The 17155-nt window shown below is 44.8% G+C and overlaps 1 protein-coding gene across 1 annotated transcript in view; it reads left to right on the top strand.

Moving 5' to 3' along the window:
* The window catches only part of LOC126278914 (sialin-like), a 164930-nt gene extending 151010 nt beyond the window's left edge, over positions 1-13920 (top strand). The window contains exon 8 of the mRNA XM_049979188.1: positions 13786-13920. Within this exon, the coding sequence (XP_049835145.1) occupies positions 13786-13920 (135 nt within the window). The remainder of the gene's footprint in view (positions 1-13785) is intronic.
* Positions 13921-17155: the final 3235 nt, after the last annotated feature.

Here is a 17155-nt window from a genome sequence, read left to right as displayed (position 1 = left end):
TCGCAGGTTCGAATCCTGCCTCGGGCTTGGATGTGTGTGATGTCCTTAGGTTAGTTAGGTTTAATTAGTTCTAAGTTCTAGGCGACTGATGATCTCAGAGGTTAAGTCGCATAGTGCTCAGAACCATTTGAATTATTTCTGACTAGAGAAAATATAAAGGTCATTGTCGCTTGTTCTACTCACAACAATTTCGCCTCCAGCAATTTCATGTTTCGTTTTTTAAACACACAGAAATCACGAAATCGTTACTGAAGAAGTGCGCTCGTACGTGTAAGTAATAACGAATATTGCAGAAAAATCTTAACTTACACGAATAACAGTGTCTCAGAACGTGTTGCATATATGAAGAGGAAAAAAAAATTTTTACTCCCATCCGTGCGCGAGCCTGTGTCCTATCATTTCGCATTCCCGCACGCTAACCACTTCTTTTTTTTTTTTTTTACTCATTTTGTTCGATATAGTTCGTTGTGTTTGTTCGGGGCGGACGTCACAAGGCATCTGTTCAAATTGATCGTTGGTTCCTTGACTCAGTTTTTTTATTACAGTGAGCACGCAGCCTTCTGAACGAACACGCTGAGCTACCGTGCCGGCTAAAAATGTTCAAATGTGTGTGAAATCTAATGGGACTTAACTGCTAAGGTCATCAGTCCGTAAGCTTACACACTACTTAACCTAAATTATCCTAAGGACAAACACACACACCCATGCTCGAGGGAGGACTCGTACCTCCGCCGGGACGAGCCGCTCAGTCCATGACTGCAGCGCCCACGACCGCTCGGCTAATCCCGCGCGGTATTCCACTTCGCCACTCCAAACAACGTGAAAGTAATGCTCAATTCTTATACTAGAGTAGAGAGGAAGGTACGCTGCCTTCGTTGCCATCCAGCGTTGCGTAAGTCATAAATGCATGATAGTTTGGAAGGTTTCCAATATTAGGCTTCACTTGATTGCTTTCCATTGTTACTTGAAAGTTGTTTAGGTAACTACTAACTAAACCATTTGTGCGAAAAAGTAAACAAAGTCACTAGTAACGTCAGTTCACACACATGTAATATACTTAAGCACAGCCGATGTCTTGATATTTAATGATCTTTAAACTCTTTTTTCCATACAAATAACATATATTTTTAGAGAATATTGACCGAAAACCTTTTTTATGTAATCATTCACAGTAACAACCTAACCTAAACATATTTCTAACCATGGAAAATAGTCTATTATGAACTCACTTTCCAACCGGATGCGTCCTCGGGTGACTCTTTAGTAACACAATCACTATATCCAAAGCTAAAATCGCTATATATGTTTAAAATGACAAATTATAGGTGTACATAAATCTCAACTCACCGATCGACAGGGCCACACCGAAATCCAAAACCTCTCAGTACAATTGTCGTAAAATCGGTGGGAGGACCGTTCGGTAACAAGTCTCAGAAGCTTACTGAATAGGATATTTCGATAAAGAACTGAAAATTACGTCACTACCGAGACAAACCTACTACACCGATCGGTGTGAACGATAGGGAATAGGGTCCCAGATGTGGAGGCGGCCGTTACAAACACTGTCTGCTCAAACGGTGTGCAGGGCCCTTAGCACAGCAGCTGTCTACGAAACAACAACGCATGCCGATCCCTTTGGCAAGAAGCGGCGTCCAACAGATGAGCACAGCTACAGGCTTCTACCGCTTGCGTCAGTCTGTTGTAGAATTCTGGAACACGTTTTATACTCTCGTATTGCGACCATTTTGGAGAGAGAATATGTCATCTGCAGGAATCACCATGTATTTCACACTTTGTCATCATGTGAAACCCAAGTTGCTGCGTTCGTCTGTGAGACCCAGAAGGCAGTACACACTGGAGCCCCAGGTGGCTGCCACATTCCTTGACTTTTGGTAGGCGTTTGACGCAGATCCGCACTGTCACCTGATGAACAAAATAATAGCGTGTGGAATGTCGGACCAGCACTGTGATTTGATTTTGGAGAGCTTCCTGCAAACAGAATGTCTCTCTCACACGCGAGAAATCTTCCGACAAAAAGGTATCTTTGGCAGTCCCGTAATGGAGTGCTCAGTACCACTACTATTCACAGGTTCTTGCATAAGTTAATAGTATTTTTGTTTTGCATGTTGGTATTCTGTATGCTATGAGTATCTTTATCGACTGCCATTTTTATTTGTAGTTCGCTATTCCTATTTCAGTTCATGTATTGTCGTTGCGTCATTTGGAGGTAGTGAGTGGAGCTGTGGACGCTAGAAAATTAGGTGACAAGCGGAGAAATCGGAACATTTCACATATATTCTTCTGTTTGAGTTGAATAGAGGGGTGGCAGCAGCGGAGGCAACCGGAATCATTTGCACCGTGAATGGGGAAAACTACGGCTTCAGTATTAATTTCAGTCGTTATCGAATATTTTTACTTGGTACTGGCATATTGTTGGTAGGGACACATTACAACCTCAGTATTTTTATACAAGTAACGAGTAATGTATATAGGAAATCTGGTTGACATTCCTCCATACGTTTCTGAGACATGTTTCTGTATCTCTCCCTTTTCATCCCCACCCCACTTCCAAAGGTGTTTGTTACCCTCAGAGCGGTTATTTACAGTTAGTTAAGTTTGGTTGAAAGCAACCCAGTGGTTTATGTTCTGCCTATATATGCAATGACTTTTATAAATTTTTAGATAAAATTAGAAGCACATTAAGCGAATGATATGCGTCATTAGAGAAGGAGCACAAAATCGGGTTTGAGAAGGAAATCAGATGTGATCTTTCCAAAGAACTCATCTCTTTATTTAATAAAATATGGCGTTTCAGTCTTCGATCGCTATTCTTTATTTTTTTTATTTTACTTTCTTATGTAGCATTTTCCTTCTTTTCCTGCTTTCTTTGAGTGTGTGCTTTAGTTTTCTTAGGTCTGTCTACGTTCGTTCCTTTTAATGTGTGTCAGGGCGCTGATGACCTCGATGTTGAGCGCCCATAAGTCCCAACACACCACTATTCTTTATTTTCAATCAATTACCGGTTTTCGGGCTAGCTGCCCATCTTCAGATCATATGTTGTAGTTACAGAGTAACTTGTCCGTACAGAACACACGGTTCACTGTCATAAGTGTTCTGTACGGACAAGTTACTCTGTAACTACAACATATGATCTGAAGATGGGCATCTAGCCCGAAACCGGTAATTGATTGAAAATAAAGAATAGCGATCGAAGACTGAAACGCCATATTTTATTTAATGAACGATCGCGGAACTCCCAAATAAGGCAATCATGTCAAGTTTTGATAAAAATCTCTTAATTTGCCTTTAGAAATGTAGAGAATCGCAGTGACCCTATATCTGGATGGTGAGACGGGAATTTCAATGGGTGCCCTCTCCAATGCGAATCTAGTGTCTCACCACTGTGCCTTCACCCTAACTAATTCCTTGGAATCGAGCTGCATCGCAGCAGTGTTCTCATTAATTTGGGGTACAGAAGCGTGTTCCCTTCTGTTATATCATGAACCGTGTCGACGACTGATCAAAATATTGGTCTCTTAATTAATGGCCGCTCAGTAGCGACACTGATGAAATCTTGTAGGCTGCTATGCCGTGCCTGTTAGTCTTTAACTTTCATGAATTCCATTGACACAGTTGTCAGGTATAAAATCCCCGCCGGCCAGTGTGGCCGAGCGGTTCTAGGCGCTTCATCTACACTCCTGGAAATTGAAATAAGAACACTGTGAATTCATTGTCCCAGGAAGGGGAAACTTTATTGACACATTTCTGGGGTCAGATACATCACATGATCACACTGACAGAACCACAGGCACATAGACACAGGCAACAGAGCATGCACAATGTCGGCACTAGTACAGTGTATATCCACCTTTCGCAGCAATGCAGGCTGCTATTCTCCCATGGAGACGATCGTAGAGATGCTGGATGTAGTCCTGTGGAACGGCTTGCCATACCATTTCCACCTGGCGTCTCAGTTGGACCAGAGTTCGTGCTGGATGTGCAGACCACGTGAGACGACGCTTCATCCAGTCCCAAACATGCTCAATGGGGGACAGATCCGGGGACCTTGCTGGCCAGGGTAGTTGACTTACACCTTCTAGAGCACGTTGGGTGACACGGGATACATGCGGACGTGCATTGTCCTGTTGGAACAGCAAGTTCCCTTGCCGGTCTAGGAATGGTAGAACGATGGGTTCGATGACGGTTTTGATGTACCGTGCACTATTCAGTGTCCTCTCGATGATCACCAGAGGTGTACGGCCAGTGTAGAAGATCGCTCCCCACACCATGATGCCGGGTGTTGGCCCTGTGTGCCTCGGTCGTATGCAGTCCTAATTGTGGCGCTCACCTGCACGGCGCCAAACACACATACGACCATCATTGGCACCAAGGCAGAAGCGACTCCCATCGCTGAAGACGACACGTCTCCATTCGTCCCTCCATTCACGCCTGTCGCGACACCACTGGAGACGGGCTGCACGATGTTGGGGCGTGAGCGGAAGACGGCCTAACGGTGTGCAGGACCGTAGCCCAGCTTCATGGAGATGGTTGCGAATGGTCCTCGCCGATACCCCAGGAGCAACAGTGTCCCTAATTTGCTGGGAAGTGGCGGTGCGGTCCCGTACGGCACTGCGTAGGATCCTACGGTCTTGGCGTCGCTGCGGTCCGGTCCCAGGTCGACGGGCACGTGCACCTTCCGCCGACCACTGGCGACAACATCGATGTACTGTGGAGACCTCACGCCCCACGTGTTGAGCAATTCGGCGGTACGTCCACCCGGCCTCCCGCATGCCCACTATACTCCCTCGCTCAAAGTCCCTCAACTGCACATACGGTTCACGTGCACGCTGTCGCGGCATGCTACCAGTGTTAAAGACTGCGATGGAGCTCCGTATGCCACGGCAAAGTGGCTGACACTGACGGCGGCGGTGCACAAATGCTGCGCAGCTAGCGCCATTCGACGGCCAACACCGCGGTTCCTGGTGTGTCCGCTGTGACGTGCGTGTGATCATTGCTTGTACAGCCCTCTCGCAGTGTCCGGAGCAAGTATGGTGGGTCTGACACACCGGTGTCAATGTGTTCTTTTTTCCATTTCCAGGAGTGTACATTCATACTTCGCAAGCCACAAGTACGTGGCGGAAGATACTTCCGATACCATTGTATCATTCCCCATTCCTGTTCCATGGAAAGAATGATAATGAATGTCAATATACCTCCTACTGAGCTCTAGTTCATCTGATATTGTTATCGAGATAGCCTTGCGATATGTATGAGGGAGGAAGTGTCATGATTCCCGGCTCTTCCTGAAAGTGCTGGCCATTGTGACGCAGCGGTTTTAGGCGTTTCAGTCTGGAACCGCACTGCTGCTACTGTCGCAGGTTCGAATCCTGCCTCGGACATGGATGTGTGTGATGTCCTTAAGTTAGTTAGGTTTAAGTAGTTCTAAGAGCGATGCACGGCAGGCAAAGTACATTTCCCGAGAACGGGAATGTCGTGTCCATGATAAGACGTCAGGTGCGTGCTAGTACTAGACGGGCAATGATTCAACAACGTAACAGAGGCACACGTGTGCAACTGAAATATCACACATTTGCCGCTAATATGTGTAAGTAGGCTGTTTAGGTTTTTTGTATTGGTAACGCCACGTAGTGCTCTGTATGAAAATCACTGGCTGCGCTGTGTGCAGTTTGTGGCTGGTTGGCATTGTTGTAATACTCGCCATTGTAGTGTTGGGCAGCTGGATGTTAACAGCGCGTAGCGTTGCGCAGTTGGATGTGAGCCACCAGCAGTGGTGGATGTGAGGAGAGAAATGGCGGAGTTTTGAAATTTGTAAGACTGGATGTCAATGACTTTTGAACAGTATTAAGGTAAATACATTGTTTGTTCTCTATCAAAACCTTTCATTTGCTAACTATGCCTATCAGTTGTTAGTGCCCTTAGTAGTCTGAATCTTTTATTTAGCTGGCAGTAGTGGCGCTCGCTGTATTGCAGTAGTTCGAGTAACGAAGATTTTTGTGAGGTAAGTGATTTGTAAAACGTATTGGTTAATGTTAGTCAGGGCCATTCTTTTGTAGGGATTTTTGAAAGTAAGATTGCGTTGCGCCAAAAATATTATGTGTCAGTTTAAGCACAGGCATGTATAATTTTTCTAAGGGGACGTTTCATATACACTCCTGGAAATGGAAAAAAGAACACATTGACACCGGTGTGTCAGACTAGCTGCACAGCATTTGTGCACCGCCGCCGTCAGTGTCAGCCACTTTGCCGTGGCATACGGAGCTCCATCGCAGTCTTTAACACTGGTAGCATGCCGCGACAGCGTCGACGTGAACCGTATGTGCAGTTGACGGACTTTGAGCTAGGGCGTATAGTGGGAATGCGGGAGGCCGGGTGGACGTACCACCGAATTGCTCAACACGTGGGGCGTGAGGTCTCCACAGTACATCGATGTTGTCGCCAGTGGTCGGCGGAAGGTGCATGTGCCCGTCGACCTGGGACCGGACCGCAGCGACGCACGGATGCACGCCAAGACCGTAGGATCCTACGCAGTGCCGTACAGGACCGCACCGCCACTTCCCAGCAAATTAGGGACACTGTTGCTCCTGGGGTATCGGCGAGGACCATTCGCAACCGTCTCCATGAAGCTGGGCTACGGTCCTGCACACCGTTAGGCCGTCTTCCGCTCACGCCCCAACATCGTGCAGCCCATCTCCAGTCGTGTCGCGACAGGCGTGAATGGAGGGACGAATGGAGACGTGTCGTCTTCAGCGATGAGAGTCGCTTCTGCCTTGGTGCCAATGATGGTCGTATGTGTGTTTGGCGCCGTGCAGGTGAGCGCCACAATCAGGACTGCATACGACCGAGGCACACAGGGCCAACACCCGGCATCATGGTGTGGGGAGCGATCTCCTACACTGGCCATACACCTCTGGTGATCATCGAGAGGACACTGAATAGTGCACGGTACATCCAAACCGTCATCGAACCCATCGTTCTACCATTCCTAGACCGGCAAGGGAACTTGCTGTTCCAACAGGACAATGCACGTCCGCATGTATCCCGTGTCACCCAACGTGCTCTAGAAGGTGTAAGTCAACTACCCTGGCCAGCAAGGTCCCCGGATCTGTCCCCCATTGAGCATGTTTGGGACTGGATGAAGTGTCGTCTCACGTGGTCTGCACATCCAGCATGAACGCTGGTCCAACTGAGACGCCAGGTGGAAATGGTATGGCAAGCCGTTCCACAGGACTACATCCAGCATCTCTACGATCGTCTCCATGGGAGAATAGCAGCCTGCATTGCTGCGAAAGGTGGATATACACTGTACTAGTGCCGACATTGTGCATGCTCTGTTGCCTGTGTCTATGTGCCTGTGGTTCTGTCAGTGTGATCATGTGATGTATCTGACCCCAGAAATGTGTCAATAAAGTTTCCTTTTCCTGGGACAATGAATTCACAGTGTTCTTATTTCAATTTCCAGGAGTGTATAAATGAACAAAACGTTTGTTGGACTGGCGTAGTACTGAAGAAACTGTTTGCTTGCTAGTTTTGTTAATGCCTGCAGCAGGCTTTGAGTGCACTGCATAGATTACATGGGCCTCGTGACTAGATTTAAATAGTGGGCAGAACTCTTATGTTTGTTCCGTTGCAAACATATGGGTTGTACATGTTCTTTCTAACCAAAAGCGTAACACTGTGCTTGTCTTGACGGCAGTCTTGGCATTTGTGCTGTGAATAGCACGGAGGGCATGAAATAATTCCATTTGCCTGTGTAGAGAGCTGTTTATGAGGTGTGGAGAACTGTTTATGCAGCATGGCGCGCGCATGCTGTTTCTGCCTTCTGGTCTGGTTGTAACCAAGGGATAACTCGACCTGACCAACCAGCTGCTCCAATTTATCAGCCGACATGGCACCTGAATCATACTGATCTAGTGTTTGAACTTTGTGCTGAAATGATGGATCTGACTGTTTCAAAATTTGGTCTTTAAGTTTGCCATCCAAGTTGAACGCAGTAAACAGTAATAAGAAGTCGAGGAAAGCTAATCAGATCCTCCTTCCCCAAGCACTCCACTCGCTGCTCTTCGCCTCGGCGACACTGCGAGCATTAACATGAACCCAGGTCACAGGAGAATTGCGAGATATCAAAATGGTGGAGGTTTCTCTACTTGGTGCTACAGAAGAATGCTGAAGATTAGATGGGTAGATCACATAACTAATGAGGAGGTGTTGAACAGAACTGGGGAGAAGATGAGTTTGCGGCACAACTTGACAAGAAGAAGGGACCGGTTGGTAGGACATGTTCTGAGGCATCAAGGGATCACAAATTTAACATTGGAGGGCAGCGTGGAGGGTAAAAATCGTAGAGGGAGACCAAGAGATGAACACACTAAGCAGATTCAGAAGGATGTAGGTTGCAGTAAGTACTGGGAGATGAAGAAGCTTGCACAGGATAGAGTTACATGGTGAGCTGCATCAAACGAGTCTCAGGACTGAAGACCATAACAAAAACAACAAGTTTGACATCAGGTACATTGTACATGATCACGTCATGCAACGCAACATCTGAATATAAAGCACCACAAACACATTTTAATTTACGTTTCCTCATCATACACTGCAAATCTGTTACCCACTCACGACAATAGTTAGCTAATCTACAACCTGATCAGAGGGAAGTGCACTCGGAGTGGCGTTAGGGAACAATTTCTGAATGGGGGGAAACACAGCACTTCCTGCCGTTGACAAAAAGTAATCAGGTTTACAGTACCTGGTATACTGTGAGCAATTACGTGCGCTTCAAATTGTTGCAACTATTTGAGCCATTCCCAGACTTGTTCATGAAACTGGCGAAAAGACAGTATAGGACTTGGAGCTACAGGTGTTGTGTGTTGTTCATGTGGTGGCTGCTGTACCGTGTTTAGCAGTGAGGCAATTTGCTGTGTCTGAAACTGAAACATCTGTGTTAGCTGCAAATCTCTGACTGTGCTGTGTACAGTCTGTGGCTGGTTGGACTCATTGTTGGAATATTCGCTTGTGTAGTGTTGGACAGTTGGATGTGAACAGCGCGTAGCGTTGTGCAGTTGGAGGTGAGCCGCCAGCAGTGGTGGATGTGGGGAGAGAGATGGCAGAATTTTGAGAGCGGACTATCTGGACGTGTGTCCGTCAGAAAAAGGAAATTTGTAAGACTGGATGTCATGAACCGACATGTATATTATGACTTTTGAACACTATTAAAATAAATACATTGCTTGTTCTCCATCAAAATCTTTTGTTTGCTAACTATGCCTGTTAGGAGTTAGCGCCTTCAGTAGTTAGAATCTTGCATTTAGCTGGCAGTATTGGCGCTCACTGTATTGCAGTAGTTTGAGTAACGAAGATTTTTGTGAGATAAGTGGTTCATGAAAGGTATAGGTTATTGTTAGTCAGGGCCATTCTTTTGTAGGGATTATTGAAAGTCAGACTGCGTTGCGCTAAAAAAAAATTATTGTGTGTCAGTTTGGTGTTGATCAGAACAAGTATAGAGAGAAATGTCTGAGTGCGTTCAGTTTTGCTCAGCTGTTTGAAAATCAAATAACGTAGAGGTTTTCTAGCACTGTCATTTACAAATTTTTCTAAGGGGATGTTTCAACAGAAGCAAAGAAAATTTGTGCAGCACCCACCTGAAAACCCTTAATAGAAAAAACACTGTAAAAGATACTGTGAAAGCAATTAAACACACCCCTGCAACGAAAAACACGAAGTAGAATCAAGGCGCCAGCAAAACACAAAAGAAAATCTGTGGTATCCAAGCACGGGGTTCTTCTTAATACTCGTCGCCTAATGTTGACTCCAGCCTAGTTGTCAAATGGTGAATCCTGCCTAGTCATCAAAATATGGGGTGTCTAGGAAACCTGCTTTCTCGGATTGCTAGACAACATTCAGACAAATCGCATTAATAAATTTTATTACAAAAATAAATGATTACAATATTAAACTTTGTATTTACAGAGATGTATCGCAAGCAAAGGTGTGGTGTGCGTATTGTAAGACCATCAGTACACACACCATCAGATAATTTGACTTGTCGCTCTAACGAAGTAGGCGAGTGACAGCAATATGTCTCGTGGTCTTATCGCGGCGAGTTTATCTTCTGCCGTTAGGTCAGACGATAGAAATGCCACTTGCACGCTTAGAGTAGCAGATTGACCAACTTTCAACAGAACTTGATTAATTTTCACACACATTTATTAAAATAATAACAAGCATAAAAATAACTTAACTTTGTTCTGGATGATATTTACAATTGACAATCTGAAGTTCCTTGGTCTTGGTACATTATTCGTATTCTCACATATCTCTGATAGTTGACAAAAGTGTCTATACATCTATCTTCTTCTTCTGTAGTGGTCAATCCAAGGATTGGTTTGCAACAGCTACAATGGCAGCTTGTCTCCATTCTGTGCGTCTTTCAGCTTTTCTCTCCATTTCTTTATAGGTGTTACATCCCACATCTTTCCCAATTTGATCCATGTACCTCAGCCGTGGTCTTCCTCTTGGTCTTTTTCCCTCGACATATCCCTCTATGGTTGTGTTCAGGAGTCCTTTATGTCTTAATAGATGGCCAGTAAATTGCACTCTTCTTTTAACAATGAAACTCCAGAAGCTTCTCTTCTCACCTGCTCTTTCCAGAACCACTTCGTTTGTGACATTGTCGATACATTTTATTTTGAGCATGCGTCTATAGCACCACATTTCAAAAGATTTCAGCTTCTGGTCTTCCTCTGTCCCGAGAGTCCATGTTTCACACCCATAGCATGCAACACTCCACACATATGATTTAAAAAATCTTTTCTTGATTTCAAGGCTGATGCTCTTAGATGTTAATATGTTTTTCTTCTTGTTAAAAGCAGCCTTTGCTTGAGCTATTCTACTTCTCACTTCTGCCTTGCTCCTTCCATCCTTGGTAATATTACTGCCCAGATAAGTAAATTTATCAACTTGTTCAAGCAGTTCATTGCCTACATGAACTTGGACTTTCACTTGATCTTCTTCGTCGTATGTCATTACTTTTGTTTTTGCTTGATTAATTCTCTTATTATATTCTTCACCCATAACTTTATCCATTCTATTCAGTAGGACTACAAGATCTTCTTCACTTTCAGCCAGAACAGCTATATCATCGGCATATCTTATCGTATCTATTCGTTGGCCATGAATTACTACAACTGTCAGTGAATTTTCCTTTACTTTTTTCAGTGCCTCTTCAACGTATAGGTTAAAGATAACAGGGGATATTGCGCAACCTTGTCGGACACCTTTCCGTATCTGCACCTCTTCTTGTTTTGTCCGTCCACGGATAACTGCTGTCTCTTTTTTGTACCGGTTCCATATCATTTTTCTATCTTTATGGTCTATTCCTACCTTTTTGAGTACCTCAAACATCGGCCGGCCGCGGTGGTCTCGCGGTTCTAGGCGCGCAGTCCGGAACCGTGCGACTGCTACGGTCGCAGGTTCGAATCCTGCCTCGGGCATGGATGTGTGTGATGTCCTTAGGTTAGTTAGGTTTAAGTAGTTCTAAGTTCTAGGGGACTAATGACCACAGCAGTTGAGTCCCATAGTGCTCAGAGCCATTTGAACCTCAAACATCTTATCCCATTTAACATTATCAAAGGCTTTCTCTACATCTACGAAAGCTATGTATGTTTTCAGGTTCTTACCTAGTCGTTTCTCTATTATTAGTTTTAGAGCAAATATTGCTTCTCTGGTTCCTCTATCTTTCCAGAATCCAAACTGGTCTTCGGAGAATGTAGTTTCGACATTTTGTTCTATGCGTTTTAGGATAATTGAGGTTAATATTTTAGAGGCGTGAGTAACTAGGCTGAGCGTCCTATAATTTTCACATCTTGTAGCTTTTGCCTTCATGGCTATGTACAGGAATATGGTAATCTTATTAGGCGCAGACTGAAACTTGACTATAGACTGGTACAGATAAACGCAGACTAATGCAGACTGACTAATCGGAGGTCTGTACACTCGTTATAATACCTCGCGCGTTCAGGTATCACTGCGCGAGTGAGATCCGCGAGGAGAAAAGATTCTACGTTAGCAGCAATTTCATTGGCTGCGTTACATATTAATACGCGGATCGGCGGAAGCAGAATTTAGTCCGTCTCTGGCAGCGCCATCTCGTAGTGCGGAGACGGACGAGCGCTGCGCCTGCGCTGTTGTGCTTAGCGGGGCGCGCTCTAGTGGGAAAGTTGTGTACGCGCTGACAACGCGGAACTATGTACGCAACAAAAGGCGACAGATAAAATAAGTATAGCAATTTCAAGTTCGAGCTACATAGAATGTACAAGGAGAATATTGAGCTTTGACGCATCTATCTAATTGCTAGTCTTCAAGCTGCTGAAGGACTGGAGCCACGGCCAGTCAGGAGCGGCGCTTACGTTCTCTTCGCATAAAGGCCGCTGCTGTCGCATTGTCGTCCTGGAGAGGGGTTGACCAGCGTGCAATTGGCTGACGACAGCACTCACTGCTCTCTCGTTACCGACTGGCATACCGGTGCTTGACTTAACACTGTAACAGTTATAGCGAGCTCTTGTTTCTGTTACAGGTAGATGCTCCCTCCTCGCTTCAGAACATCTACATGCATGCTGTGGTTCCCATATTTTTGTGCTTGATTCGACCACCCCAGTTAATTATGGTTTCAGTAAGGCGTTGCGGTCTGCGTGACATTATTATTTCCTTCACATTAATTTGCATGGTCGTATGGGGTGCTTCCCTTTTCTGTGGGTCACAAGAGATCAGGATAGAGCATCTAGGGATGTGCCAAACAGCACAGCTCATACCCCACACTCGTCCTGAATTGACATAAACAGGAGGAAAAGCAAATGACAAGCTGAAGTTCATTGGAAAAATCTTAAGGAAATGCAATTTACAAGCGAAAGAACTGCTTACAAAACACTTGTTCGACCGGTTCTAGATTATTCTCGTGAGCCTGCGACCTTTATTGGGTTAGGTTAGGGAAGAAGTACAGAACACCCAACGAAGAGCAGCCGCACTTGGAATCGTTCAGTCGGAGCGAGAGCGTTACTGAGATACTCAGCAAGTACTAGTCGCAGTCGCTACAAGAGAGGCATTGTACATCAAGGAGAAGTTTACCGTTGAAATATCAACAGCGCAAGTTTCAGGAAGAAAAAAATGGTTCTAATAACTCTGAGCACTGTGGGATGTAACACCTGAAGTCATATGTCCTCTAGACTTAGAACTACTTAAACCTAACTAACGTAAAGACACCACACACATCCATACCCGAGGCAGGATTCGAACCTGTGACAGTAGGAGCAGCGCCGTTCCAGACAAACGCCTAAAACCGCTCGGTCACAACGGCCGGCAGTTTCAGGAAGAGCCGGGAATCATGACACTTCCTCCCTCATACATATCACAAGGCTATCTCGATAACAATATCAGATGAACTAGAGCTCAGTAGGAGGTATATTGACATTCATTATCATTCTTTCCATGGAACAGGAATGGGGAATGATACAATGGTACGGCAGTACCTTCCGCCACGTACTTGTGGCTTGCGAAGTATGAATGTAGATGTGAAAGTGTGACTGGGAAATGATCTTTGTCTGTTACGACTGAATCAACCAGTAACTGTTTCCATTCTAAGGAAACATAACTCTGAAGATATGAAACTGCATCCCACTTTTGTTGAACCAAATTCTGTATAGCGAGTCTATAAACTGATGCTGTCTCGCTCGGTATTTTATGTAGTCACATGTACGCCTTATTTTGTTGCAGAATACCGTAAAGCAGTGGCGAATCATCTTCTTGATTGGGTTTGGGCTGTACTTCGTGAGCGGCCTCGTGTTTATCATCTTTGGCTCTGCTCAGATGCAGCCTTGGAACGTGAAGGAGGCAGAGAGAGCTTCTTGATACGTGCACCAAACACTGCACGCCCTCTGTTGGATGCAGTCCCAGTACACAGACTCTTTTTTATAAATAAAGTTTTCACAGTACACGCATGTTTGTATTACTAAGGTAACGCAATTTATTTTACCAATTATTGACTATGGAACCCATTATTATTCAGTTGGACAGTAGGGTAAGAATTGAGAAGCGCTTCCTGGCAGCGTATCAAAAGACATCCAGCCACTATGTGATATCTAATGATCACGCAGAAATTATAATAACCTCGACGCCGTCAGTATGGCAGTCCTCGAACATACAGAGAGGCCACATTATATGGGGTGTGTACAAGTGGCGTCGCCATGCACATGGAAAATAAGGTAACATATGGAGGATGTCCTATTGTGAAGTGACGCTATACATGAAGGTGATAGTATAACTATCTGAAGGAGAAAATGTCCTGTAGACATAAGGTTGAGTGGCATATCAATGCGCCTTCTGGCCCATACCGTACGTACTTTTAGGTCACATGCCCCAGTTGCCTACATGCCGAGGCAGGTCGAGGGGCGAGGGGAAATGCATGGAAGTGGGAGATAGCTTGCATGTGCACACACACACACACACGCACACACGCACACACACACACACACACACACACACACACACACACACACACACACAAACACACACAAATGGTTAAAATGGCTCCGAGTACTATGCTACTTAACTTCTGAGGTCATCAGTCGCCTAGAACTCAGGACTAATTAAACCTAACTAACCTAAGGACATCACACACATCCATGCCCGAGGCAGGATTCAAACCTGCGACCGTAGCGGTCAGTAGGTTCCACACTGTAGCGCCTAGAACCGCACGGCCACTCCGGCAGGCGCGCTCGCACACACACACACACACACACACACACACACACACACACACACACACGCACATACACAGCCTAGCATTTTACAGGCTATTAAAAACGAAACAGTCAATCAGTATGTACCCCCTGGAGTCTACCATCTTCTTTCTGTACCCCCCTACTTGGTGCCTGAACTCCACTGTACTTTGACTTTGCACCCACTTTGGTGCAAGGAAAACTCGATCATCAGTTTTACGCTCTTATTTTTTCATCTAACTATTGTCCAATAAAAATAAAAAAACCATGTGGCTCATTTTTTTTTGACACTACTGGCCTAATTTACAGTTTAAGATACATTTGGCAAGGCTGTGATTCTATGTTTTCATCCCTCTTTGTACAAGACACAATGGACCACCAAATTAAGTGACAATGTTATTCAGTCTGTATACTGAGCAAGCAGTAAAGGAAAAAACAGAAAAATTCGGAGTAGGAATTAAAATCCGTGTAGAAGAAATAAAAACTTTGAGGTCCGCCGATGACATTGTAATTCTGTCAGTGACAGCAAAGGACATGGAAGAGCAGTTGAACGGAATGGACAGTGTCTTCAAAGGAGGATATAAGATGAACATCAACAAAAGCAATACGAGGGTAATGGAATGTAGCCGAATTAAATAGGGTGATCCTGAGGGAATTAGATTAGGAAATGTGACACTTAAAGTAGTAAATGAGTTTTACTATTTGGGGAGAAAAATAACTGACGATGGTCGAAGTAGAGAGGATATAAATTGTAGACTGGCAATGGCAAGGAAAGTGTTTCTGGGGAAGATAAATTTGTTAACATCGAGTATATATTTAAGTGTCAGGAAGTCGTTTCTGAAAGTATTTGTATGGAGTGTAGCCATGTATGGAAGTGAAACGTGGACGATAAATAGTTTAGACAAGAAGAGAATAGAAGCTTCAGAAATGTCGTGCTTCAGAAGAATGGGTTGGAGAATAGAAGCTTCCGAAATGTCGTGCTTCAGAAGAATGGGTTGATCACATAACTAATGAGGAGGTATTGAATAGAATTGGGGAGAAGAGGAGTTTGTGGCACAACTTGACAAGAAGAAGGGACCGGTTGGTAGGACACGTTCTGAGGCATCAAGGGATCACAAATTTAGCATTGGAGGGCAGCGTGGAGGGTAAAAATCGGAGACGGAGACCAAGAGATGAATACACTAAGCAGATTCAGAAGGATGTAGGTTGCAGTAGGTACTGGGAGAAGAAGAAGCTTGCACAGGATAGAGTAACGTGGAGAGCTGCATCAAACCAGTCTCTGGGCTGAAGAAACGACAACAACAAAAGTAACTAGAAGACCGATAACGCTCGCAAGAAAAATTTGCTGGGCTGAAGGTGCCAAGCGCAAAACAAGTAACCTGAACAGTTTACTTCCGTGGGTGTTCAAAATGATAAGTACAAGACTATAACAGCTAAAACACCTACGTGCACTGTGTGGTTTAGATGGTTATATAGAATTACACATTTAGAACCGACATATTAGCACAGGAAACAGTTCAATTCTCTGTCCGTTCGGAATCAGAAATTGCATATTTCAGTGCTATAATAGCTACATGCGTTATATCCTCTTATTGTGACCAGTAATCTTGTATCATTCTCCTAAAGTCTGTTATCGTTACAACAAGTAACGAATATGACCACTGGTGCATGCAACTACTACGTCTACTGGTTAGTTACAGTTTCAGGGTTCGTATCTCCTTACGATTGCCATGGTTTCAGTGTTTGTTTATGTTGTAACCCATTATAATGTCATGCCCAGTTACGTGATTTATTTTAATAGATATCTGATGATAGCAAGTGCCGAAACGCTAATGCTCGATTAATAAAGTTATTTTGCATTCAGCCAGTGATTTTTCTCTCAGCGACCTATTCAGCAATTTGCAGATTACGTATATGTCACTCAATGTCCTAGATGACACTTGGTGTCCACCATGACAGTCTCTTTTGTTTGTGGTACGGGTCAGTGGCCAGCGGTAAACTACGCACGGCAACTCGACACGTCGACCCACCTTGCGGTATGCTGTTTCAGCTGACGTCATCCGTCTATTCATAGGCCAGCCGAAAAATCTTCCGATGTCCTCCTAGCGTGTACCTCCTACAAGGACTCGTAGTCGCTTTCTTCACTACGTACACTGTTGTCCCGAGTTCGTCTCGTCAGCATTCGTTCTGTCATCTCAGCGCTCAGCGCTGACGGTGCGATCTGTAGGTATGGCGCTCCTGTGTGTATCCTTGATGCCAATGACTCGACCTCTCCCAAAGCCGACAGATGCTGATAAGCTGCTGTGTGCAAGTGCTCTGAGCAAGCTATGCAACGATCTCTTCCTGAAAGCTTCTAGTAAAGTAAG

Source organism: Schistocerca gregaria, chromosome 6, assembly GCF_023897955.1.
Source record: "Schistocerca gregaria isolate iqSchGreg1 chromosome 6, iqSchGreg1.2, whole genome shotgun sequence".
Lineage (NCBI taxonomy): Eukaryota > Metazoa > Arthropoda > Insecta > Orthoptera > Acrididae > Schistocerca > Schistocerca gregaria.
This window is presented reverse-complemented; position numbering and strand designations above follow the sequence as displayed.